The sequence below is a fragment of the Austrofundulus limnaeus genome, unplaced genomic scaffold (genome assembly GCF_001266775.1).
Source record: "Austrofundulus limnaeus strain Quisiro unplaced genomic scaffold, Austrofundulus_limnaeus-1.0 Scaffold57, whole genome shotgun sequence".
Lineage (NCBI taxonomy): Eukaryota > Metazoa > Chordata > Actinopteri > Cyprinodontiformes > Rivulidae > Austrofundulus > Austrofundulus limnaeus.
The window spans coordinates 177,018-187,743 of NW_013952459.1; the positions used below are offsets into that span (position 1 = coordinate 177,018).

At 37.5% G+C, this 10,726-nt stretch overlaps 2 protein-coding genes across 2 annotated transcripts in view; both read left to right on the plus strand.

Annotated features, from left to right (window-relative positions):
• The window catches only part of agxt2 (alanine--glyoxylate aminotransferase 2), a 22,646-nt gene extending 12,689 nt beyond the window's left edge, over positions 1 to 9,957 (plus strand). Inside the window, exons 13-14 of the mRNA XM_014009317.1 lie at positions 7,210 to 7,308; positions 9,435 to 9,957. Coding sequence (XP_013864771.1) covers positions 7,210 to 7,308; positions 9,435 to 9,536 — 201 coding nt within the window. The 3' untranslated portion in view covers positions 9,537 to 9,957. The remainder of the gene's footprint in view (positions 1 to 7,209; positions 7,309 to 9,434) is intronic.
• LOC106518183 (uncharacterized) lies at positions 569 to 2,982 on the plus strand. Its single transcript, XM_014009318.1, has 4 exons — positions 569 to 1,051; positions 1,286 to 1,458; positions 1,573 to 1,773; positions 1,900 to 2,982. The coding sequence occupies exons 1-4, from the start codon at positions 772 to 774 to the stop codon at positions 2,149 to 2,151; spliced, it is 906 nt and encodes a 301-aa protein (XP_013864772.1). The 5' UTR covers positions 569 to 771; the 3' UTR covers positions 2,152 to 2,982.
• Positions 9,958 to 10,726: the final 769 nt, after the last annotated feature.

Consider the following 10,726-nt stretch of genomic DNA (forward strand, 5'->3'; position numbering starts at 1 on the left):
TAGATAGATAGATAGATAGATAGATAGATAGATAGATAGATAGATAGATAGATAGATAGATAGATAGATAGATAGACAGACAGACAATTTATGTCTTTATTATATTTTTACATTTCCTTCTATTTGTTAAAACACTTATTGAATTAAGTGACCATAATAAGCATTTATTAAATTGGAGGGGGAAAAAAGACTTTTAGGTGTATAAACATATTATTACCCAGGTTTACAATTATAATGGTAACTAATAAAAATAAAAATTTCTATAAAATGTGGAAATTATTTATTTATAAATCGCTTTTTTCCTGCACATCTTCCTGCATTCCTCTTAACTTAATGCATCAGTTTAGTAAACGTGTAATTCTGCATAAAAGCTAAAGAATTCAGCTTTTCAAAGATATATTTAGTTTCTCTACATGCCAGTTGATGTAAAAATAATCTAACAACACAACGGACATATTTTAAAATAAATGTATAACATAGCGATGCATTTAGTGGACACTCGTGATAAAAATAAATCGCAGTTTACACCCACTACTGCTTGGTTTATTTTGACGACCAACAACTTCCGGGAACTATTTGAATCACGTGACCGTCGAGCGTCCCGGACTTCCGTCGTATCATAATTCTCCGAAAGAAGCGTTCTGCTTGCGAATAATTCGCCGCCATTTCGCGTTGTCCAGCAAACAGCTCGCGACTTACTCGAATTCGTTTTAATGTTTTACTTTTTAAGCAGTTTTGATACACGTTTTGGAATCGACCAGCAGCCCGACCATGCCGCCGACAGAAAAGAAACGCAAGGATAGGGTTACGACTGCCATGTCGGTCGCGGCCCAGAAGAGAATCGGTGATGTAGCTGCTGATAGGGACAAGCTGTATCGCTGGAGGCATGGCCACCAGGACACACTGACTAAATTTTGGCAAAATAACCCGATCTTCTATGACAAAACAAAGCCACATTTTAAGGACAAATTTCTAAAGATCCAACTTGTGCAAGAGCTGATTGATAAAAACAGTGAGGATTGGGAGAAGATCCACAGCCCTCTGCCTACTGGTGAGTTCAGCAGAACTTTACATGAAACTTTTCTAAAACTAATCTGTAAGCAATCATGACTTCAAGAGTAGGCTACACAAGATTCTCTCTGTCCCTCCAGAATGCTCTTTTTTTAATTTAGGATCCTGAGATTATTTGTCCAAGATAAGCCAAGTTTGACAAATAAAATCTGTAATGTGGGAAAATAAATCTTATTGAAATGTTACCAATTCTTGTATTTTGTACGTGTTACAGTTACTCAGGTGGAGGCACATTTACGCAACATGAGGACCAGATTTGTTAAGTTGCTGAAACTCCAAGCGGCTTCCCCTGATTTGAAGCTGTCCTTCACACAGGAGAAGATCTTGGAGCAGTACCAGTTTCTAAGGCCACATATTCAACGCAGTAGGTCAACAGGAACCCACAATGTGAGTATGAAAAAAGTAGTGTTTTAGTAAATGTGTTTTATTTAGTCTTTTTTTTTTCTATCAATATTCTTCACTTACTTTGCAATGCCTTCATTTTTTTTCCTTTGCTTGTAGTTTCCTGGTGAACAGCCTGAAGGTGAAGCTGACAGTGTGGTGAATGATGACAATGATAATGATGACCAGAACGATCAGGAGAGTCAGCAGGCCTCCACGTCTCAAACCACACAGAAATGTAAAGAAAAGGAGAGAGGACGGCCGACTTCCCTTTCACCATCTCCTGTAGCAGACAGTGAGGACGACGTGTCTGAGATGGAGGTAACCCGTATTCCACTAAGCTTATCTCTAATCTTCATAAACAAGGCAACAGATTCATTGTAATATTTGTTTCTTATTACTTATTTCTTCATCTTTTCATTTCCGTAATGTGTTTGCGTGTTTCAGATTTTGCAGCAGGCCAAGAACCTGATCTCAAACATCAGGGCCCCGACAAAATGTCAGCAGGAAAGGAAAGTCAGGGACTTCTGCAGATATTTAGAGTCCGAGCTGCTTCAGATACCTGAATCTGCATGGGATGAGTGCAGCTTCGCCATGATAAACACAGTCAGAGGATTCAAGCAAAAGACTCAGCAACCAGGTCAACTGATTTTAACACTTCAGCACGGTAAAACTTGCTATATACTTCCAAAGAAGTGAGACGTCTGTTCTCGCTCACGTGGTTGTGAGACGTTCTTTCTCTCATGGACATTTTAAACTCTGAAGAGAAACTGGCAAGTACTCGTGGTAAGCCCCTCCCACTGTAGCACACATTGTGTGTGAACAGCAACAACGTAACAAGATCACGGCTGGATAAACTAGATGGTTTTTTTTGATGGATACGTTAGAGGAGATTTGTCTGTTAAACATGGAGAAGTGCAAATTTGTTACAAGAGACTGGCACCCTTTCTATCGGACGATGCGGGAAAATGTCTTTTAGCTACAGTACCTGCAGATATCCGGCTGAGACACACTCTCTTCCTGTCACACAGATCCATCTGTGTCACCACGCCGATGTCTCCATGCACAAAAATTGTGCTCTATCCTTCCACCGGTTCTTCGACCATCTTTATAAGACTTTTTTACTTTCATAAGTTTTGCTAGAGTACTTGTAAAGATGACTGTTTCTTACGGTCTCGACCAGCTGATCCTCAGCATAGCCCTTGAAGCAAAATGGAAGCAGTGTACTTTCCTGCATAAACACAACCCCAAAGTTCTGACCAGTTAAACAGTACACATACCTCTGAATGTACAAAGCTTTGCCAAGGGGCTTGTGCACAAAACCTGTTCTCAGAGGCATCCGTAAAAGTGCTGAGAGGAAGAGACTTTGTTACCTGTTTTTGTTATTTATCATTTCTTGGCGCTTGTGCTCTGACAAGTTATTCTACAGAGCTAGAACTGTATTTAGTGAATTCATACCTATTTATTTCATTGTATGTGTGTTTTTTCATTGTAAAATAAAATATGCAGCGAGTGTTTTGTTAAAGAAAAGCCTTGTCATTTTTACCTAAACATTTTAACCTAACTTTTTATTTAATTGCTACAGGACATAGTTTTGTATTTATTAAATTTATTAATATAAATTATAATATAATAATAATGATATAAATTTCTTCTTTTTAAGATTGTTCTTTTTTCATGTACAGTGCCATGAGACAAGGTATGTTGTGACTTGGCGCTATATAAATTCCCAAATGTTCCGATGTTGTGAGATTGTCCTGGGACATGAAGAGTTTTAGCCTAGCTGTCTCCAATCCCATGGTAGTACTTTTCTGACGTTTGGTCCGCCTTGTCCTCTGATAAGTGGTATTCTGCTATAATTCCTGTCGGTAAAAGTGTGGCACAGGCTGCCAAGACAGTCTTGGTGACATGAGCTATGGCCAATTTTCTGTCTGCAGATAGATTCCCTTTTTTTATGTTTTGCTAACACTACAGAAAATTGTGTATGTGCAAATGTAATGCTTCAGTTCTGGAAGCAGCACAGTTAGGGTACTGATAATTCAAAGGTTTGGGATTGTAGCTAACAGTTCAATGATTCAGACAGAAATAAATAAACAAGCTTTATATTACCTCATGAACTTGGGCACTTATACCGGCTGGGAAGGTGGTAACCACTTAAAGCTAAAAGTTTGGCTGGTATTCATCTTAGATATTGCAATTAATATTTGAAGAACCAGTAAAATTACAGTGTGCAATGTATCAAACTGCTTTAGACCACTGTGATGTCTGGGTTTCGTCACACTTATTATCAAAGATCACAGTTAGGAACATTGAGGTGATGGCACCCTACCTCCACTGAACAAGCACTGCTTGTTTGAATCACAGTCGGTCAGCAAGAGTCTCTGACACGTTAAATTAGTAATTTCTCTGACTTTAAAGGAAAAAGGCCACTGTTGAACACCACTGTCAGCCATGCAATTATTCAAAAAGTTGAAACATAACTATGGAGTAAACATATTTTGATCATCAAATAAATATAAAATCATGGTGGGACCAAGTCATTGTTTTGCAAGTCTCAAGTCTTCATACTCAAGTCAAACCCAAGTCAAGTCTCAAAGACGGTAAAGTCAGAGTAAAGCCTCAAGTCAAGACAAATGTCAAGTCCCAAGTCTGAAACTTAGAATTTCAAGTCATTTCAAGTCATTTTTAAACAGTGTTGCAGTTATTAATATAAATAGACTGTGTGCTCTTTTTAAAATTTGTATTTATCTCAAATCATGATGAAACGTGCAGCTGAACTTATAGTACAGTATTTTAAAAATCCTTTAAAATTGCGCGTATATTGCACAGTTCAAATAAACTTCGATGCAAAATACTTTTCCTCTAAACTATAATTTTCCATTTTAATTTTTTTATTTGCTGTGCTGTAGCTCTCTCTCACACACACACACACACACACACACACACACACACACACACACATACAAAGTGTGAACAAAAGACAGTCTACCTTCATTAATAAAGAATGAGTGAAATTAATTAATGGGTCCTACTTTATAAATAATGTGTATTAAACTTTAGATTTTGGGTAAAATATGAAGTCTTCTCAAGTACACGGGGTCAAGTCCAATTCAAGTCCCAAGTCATTGGTGTAAAAGTCCAAGTCAAATCGCAAGTCTGAACATTTTTTCAAGTCAAATCTAAAGTCATAATATTAATAATGACTCGAGTCCAAGTCATGTGACTCAAGTCCCCACCCCTGCTTACTGGTACCGAAAACATTGCTTTTGTTTTAATTTAATTTAGTTTGTTTTCTGCTGGAAGTTTATTTAATCACATTACATAAATACATGTTGTACAGTCTGAAATTGTTGCTAATCTATCAATCTAATTTTGACACAAATAGCATTTAAAGAAATTTAACAAATAAACATCAGACTTTATCCATCCATCCATCCATAATCTTTACCCGCTGCTTCCTTTCAGGGTCACAGGTGCCCATATCCATCAGTCACTGTGTGAGGAGCAGGGTACACTCTGGACAGGTTGCAAGTCCATCACAGGGACACATGGAGACAATCATTCACTCTCTCTCTTTCACACACCTAGGGGCAATTTAGAGTTATCACTTAACCTAACAGTCATGTTTTTGGGCCTGTGGGAGGAAGCTGGAGTGCCTGGAGAGAACCCACACATGCATGGAGAGAACACTAGAATTTATAAAAGCCCTAATTTGTCACAATCAACATTGGCTTTAAGAAGTTAGACCCATGTTGAAGGTCCATGTCGATACTTTTACTGTTCATACTAACAGATAGCCTAGCTGCTATTAGAGCTGACATCATTACTGACCTGGAAGTGTGTTGAAGCAGTCAACCAACTGGGGAGAGATAACAGTGTTACTGTTAAATGGGTCCCAGGACATACTGGCATTAATGGTAACGAGAGAGCTGACTACCTTGCAAAAGCTGGCTGTCAGGCCCACTTTAAAGGACCAGGGGTCGGATTTATAAAGCTTGCGTACGTACAAAACAAGCCCAGAAACTTGCGTACGCCACTTTTCACGCCAAGGTTGTGATTTATAAAATCCAGACTTGACGTGAAAATGTGCGGTGCCTCAGCCAGCTCTGACCCATGCGTACGCTCATTTTGGAGACGGGAAACTGCGACACAGATGGTGAAGTGAGGAATTATAGCCACACTGTGTAATGATCAGTGTCAGAAATTTAATTTCACTTCATAATCAGACAGATTTTAGATAGACTTTAGTTTTCTTAACAGTATTATTTATACTTCTGCTGCTGAGCCATAAGGAACTTTGAAATAAAAAAACTGAAATCTTAAATAAAAGTTCACGCAACTCCATCCATCTCCTTTCTCCTCAAACGACCCTGACCCACAGACCCCTCCCCGACAAGAGACATTTCAACAGCACCACAGCAAAAAGCTTGGTTATAGTCACGCTTTTGGTGTGCACCTTCGCCAGCGTGGATGTTATAAAAGGTTCACTTTTTAATGTCCATATTTCTCATGTGCTCGGTGTGTGTGTGTGTGTGTGTGTGTGTGTGTGTGTGTGTGTGTGTGTGTGTGTGTGTGTGTGTGTGTGTGTTTGTGTGTGTGGAGACGATCAGTCGTAGATAACAGGAGGGGGAGGACGGGGGAGAAGAGCGGTGAACTTATTTCTAACTTTATCTGACTTATTTAATTTTATTTATTGTTTGTATCGTCCTGCAGGCTCTGAGATCAAATAAAACTGAAGCTGAGTTTTTGAAAAAAATCACGAGGTTGCTCTAACCATCTGTAAACCTGCAAAATGAGGGAAAATCTGTGTAAATTACTGACAATCTGTTCACGTGAGCAGTTGTCAGCACCTGTCAGACGCACGACGGAGCGCGCGTCTGAGCCAATCGCCTTTTTTTTCACTGATCAGCTGACTGATTTAAATACATCTTAACATTCATGAGATACTTTACATTGACTGCTTATGGTTGAGTGTGGGCATGTAGAGGGCGGGACCTCATGCACAAACTGAGGTGCAGATGTGATCTATAAAGGAAATGTGCGCAGAAACATGCGTATGCACGGTTTTATAAATCTGATTTTTAAAATTTATTTATTCATTTATTTTTTTGTTGTATGCCGTTTTCGCCTTTTGGCCGTACATTCACTTTTAGGATGGTTTCCACACAATCCTTTATAAATCTGACCCCAGAGACTGTTGTAGGTATCACAACAACAGTCTGTAGGACTGCCCTATGCCTGGATTAAACATCAACCGTCTGGAGAGAGCTGATAGACTGTAGACAGGCACGGGAACTGATAAACGGCCCAAATCTTAGGGGGAAGTTCTCATCGTCCTGACAAGGAAAACTTATATAAATGTACTGGTTGGAGTCCTAACTGGGCACAATCTGCTCAACCGCCACAAAATGGTGATGGGACTCCATGACAATGGTCTGTGTGACGTCTGTGGCATTGAATTAGAGACCTCTCTGCGCTACTTAGGCCACTGCCTGGCTCTGAGCATTCAAAGGAAAATAATTATTTGGGACCCCTTTATGGAACACTGAGTGTTTCTAACCTTGTGTCATTCATTCTGGTGGATGAAAAGATTTGATTAAAGCTCAGTGTGTTTTTGAGGGGAGAACAATAGGCCCACTTATGAGGCCCCTGCTCATATGGGTTCTTTATCCATCCCCACTTACCATAACCATAACCATATGTCGATACCTGAGTGCAGCAACATTCAGTTCTATCTTTCTGTTCTGTTATCTACAGGCCAGCAGAGATCCACTGCCTCCTGAGGGCATGAATGATATCTTTGAGGACGTTAAAGATATGGGAGTCCTGATTGGCAAAGGAGGAATTTATGGACAGGTAAAACACCCACCTTCTACATTCATGTCAGTCAATTTATTTGCCGAACTAGCAGCTAAAAGAAACAAATCTGTCATCTGCACAGGACAAAATAATATCTCAGTTGTCAATTTTTTTTATTTATTTATTTATTTTAGTTTAGAATGCTGAAGCCATTAATTTCTGTAAATGAACACATCACATAGTGTGACAGTTACTGGTCAAAGAAGGAAAGTTTTACCAGTACCGAAGAGTCATTACCATTCTTTACAGCTACCATGCAGCAAAAATATTTCTTTCTACCTCTGTAATTTGGAAACAAAAAACCTTTGATGTGACTTTTTCTTAGACGTGCCTACAAATAAGTTGTCCCTAAATTTGATGTGTTTTCAGGTGTTGAAATAAGTAGTGAAACTGGACTCACCGTGAAGTTCAAAAGAGCTCCTGTAGCGTGTAACAGTGGACATCCTTCGGTATTCACAGATGATAAGACACTGAAGTGTTAAACAATAATAAGATGCTTAGGTATATTTTAAGCCATTAAGCCAATTAGAGTAAAGCAAAGTAGCTTTTTACATAGTCTGCTTTGAAGCTAATGCGTTTCTTCATTTCAACACATTAAGAGCTCAGGTTCCATAGTGTTAACTCAGGTTAATGTTATAGACTTGGCCAATAACACAGAGCAGAGGATAGTGGAAGGCAATTAAATATGTAAGCTTTCATGCAGGATGTTAGTTTAGAACTGGCCTTGCCTAATTGTTTTATTTTTTATTTTTTATTTATGTTCTTCACTTTCATAATTTCTCCTGCCACATACAAATACTAACGTATCTAATTCACTTTAACCTGTGAGTGGTTAATGTTTGAAGTTAACAAATGTTGTACGTGTTATGGTTAGGGTTAGATGTTATATAAAAATTCATTTAGGTTGGAAAATTATATGATTTATCGGTTGCAGCTCCTCCTATGTCTTGTAAATACTGCCTACACAAACCGACGGCCAAGTGAAAATTTTCCATTTCCTCATTTTTATTCATCAGTTCTTTTGGTTTGGAGATGAGGATAAATTTGTCTATTACATGTTTTCTAATAAGAGTCGAGTCAATTTGAATCAACAAAGATTCATATTCACATATTTATACTAGTTTGTTTCCAGTCTCTGTAACCTTTTAGGAAGAGCATGTTAGGTAATTTTGCCTCCAGTTCTGTTCATCGGTGATCTCTTGAAAAAAGCCATTCTGATGTAAAGAATTCTATGAACAACAGGATCTGAGACTGGTCACACAACCCGGTGCTTTTTGACTAAATACAATATGTTTGAAATATTTTTTTTTAATTTTAAACAAATGCCAGTACCCATTTACAGCATGCTTACTTGTGAACTTTGTCAAATGAAAAATAAGTAAAATAGCATGAAAAGTACTTAATTTAAAACTATTCCTCTGGGTTTCTCCTTTTTAATTTAGTATTTATTGAATATTTTACTGTAGTTTAGCTATAGAGGCTGAAATAAGAAATAAATAAAGCTGATGGGGTGGAGATATGATGAAGCCCTAAAACATCAGAGAAACTCAAAAGCTAATACAGGGAAAGGAACATTTCATGGTAACCACAAAACCAGGAGCAACTAGACAACATAGCTATAATTTTTAGATTAAGTTGAAGCTAAATTAACAACATAAGAAAAAAACTGGACTGAAAATATGCTGAAATTATAGAAAACAGGACAGATGAAGTCATGAGGCATAATGAAGAATGACTACTGGAGAGAGATTATCAAAAAAAGAGTAGGACATAAAACAATTTCACATTTTAATGGATCCCACTTAAGATGTGAACAAGGTTGTGAGAAACAGATACAGACAAAAAAAGACGACACTTCAGAAATGAGAATGAAGCACAGACTAAAGCTGAAAATGAAGAATGCAATCAAACTTAGTCAAAATTAAGCCAAAAAGCAATGGCAGAACCCAATTACTGTAACTAAGTAAAACAAAAAGCAAAACCAAAGTAGTCTCCACATTTTATAAAAAGATTCAACATAATGCAGTACCTGTCTGTGCTCAGTATGCGTCATATAGAAGAGGTTGCCTGAGCTGGTAATTTCTGCAGAGTTTTCATTCCTTTCTATTTTTCCTCTTCTGAAGACCTTTCGCATCAAACCCCCCATGTGCATCACAAAGGAAGATGCAGATTTCTTCTTGGCTGTTTTCAGCAAGTCTGTCCACAACTACATGGAAAGAAGATGAAACCTCAAAGGTCAGCAAAGTCGAGGACCAAACCTGAGCATCTGCACAGTGGATTACATTTTTTATACATCTTTTAAAATTTGAATATGTCAGTCAGTATTAGTTAGAGAAACCAGTATCTTTGTAAATTCATTTGCTGCTATTGTAAAAGTAGGTTTTAACAAACAATTTATTAATCACAAATTGCAGTTGTTTTCTGATCATTAGCAGTATATTTGCAAAATTGTAGTAAATTTACTTTACTAATGATTCAAGCAATTTCTCCAGTGTGCCTTTTGACAGTCTTGGAAATCTTGTAAAGATTTGTTTTCATATTAATAACAAATCTTTATTTTTTATTTTTTTTTTTCAAATTTGGTTTATTGTTAGGCTAACAGTCAGCCATGTGTTGAATAAATGCATTTGTTCCTGTGTCTAATTATTTATTTTCATTGGAATTTTATTTGATACAGTTTAATAAATCTTCTGAAGTGAAGGACTTAAACTTTAGGAAAAAAGTATAAACAGTATTATTTATATTGTTATAATGCTTAGTAGTCTGAACTTGTATAGAGCTTAATCAAGTCCCTATAGACTTACACACATTCACACATTGATGGTGGCAAGCTACATTAATAATAATAGTAAAAATAATACTAAAAACCTTACATTCTTTGAAGGAATGTTAGCAGATGGATGGATGGATGGATGGATAGATGGATGGAGGAATGGATGGATGATGATGCATGGATGTTTGGATGTTTGGATGATGCATGAATGGATGATGGATGGATGGATGTTTGGATGGATAATGGATGGATAGATGTTTGGAGGGATGGATGATGGATGTTTGGATGGATGATGGAGGGATGGATGATGGATAGATGTTTGGATGGATGGATGTTTGGATGATGGATGGATGGATGGATAGACAGATGTTTGGATGGATGGAGGGTGGGTGGATGGATGGATAGATGTTTGGATGGATGGATGATGGATAGATGGAGGGATGGATGGATGGATGGATGATGAAAACAGCAGGATGATGTTAAAAACCTACACTAATAACAAAATATATTACACAAATGTATAAAAGGAAAAGTGAAAAAAAAGACAACATTTTAATTTATACTAAACCACTGGTCACCATCACCATGGACTTCACTGTCCTGGCCTTTGGAAAGATTTACATAAACATTCCGATCTCAACA

Excerpts from the sequence above, each read along its gene's own strand:
- LOC106518183 (XM_014009318.1), top strand. The coding sequence starts at position 772 with ATGCCGCCGACAGAAAAGAAACGCAAGGATAGGGTTACGACTGCCATG. Across the intron at positions 1,052-1,285 it reads CCACAGCCCTCTGCCTACTG|TTACTCAGGTGGAGGCACAT; the intron begins GTGAGTTCAGCA and ends TACGTGTTACAG. Across the intron at positions 1,774-1,899 it reads ACGACGTGTCTGAGATGGAG|ATTTTGCAGCAGGCCAAGAA; the intron begins GTAACCCGTATT and ends TGCGTGTTTCAG.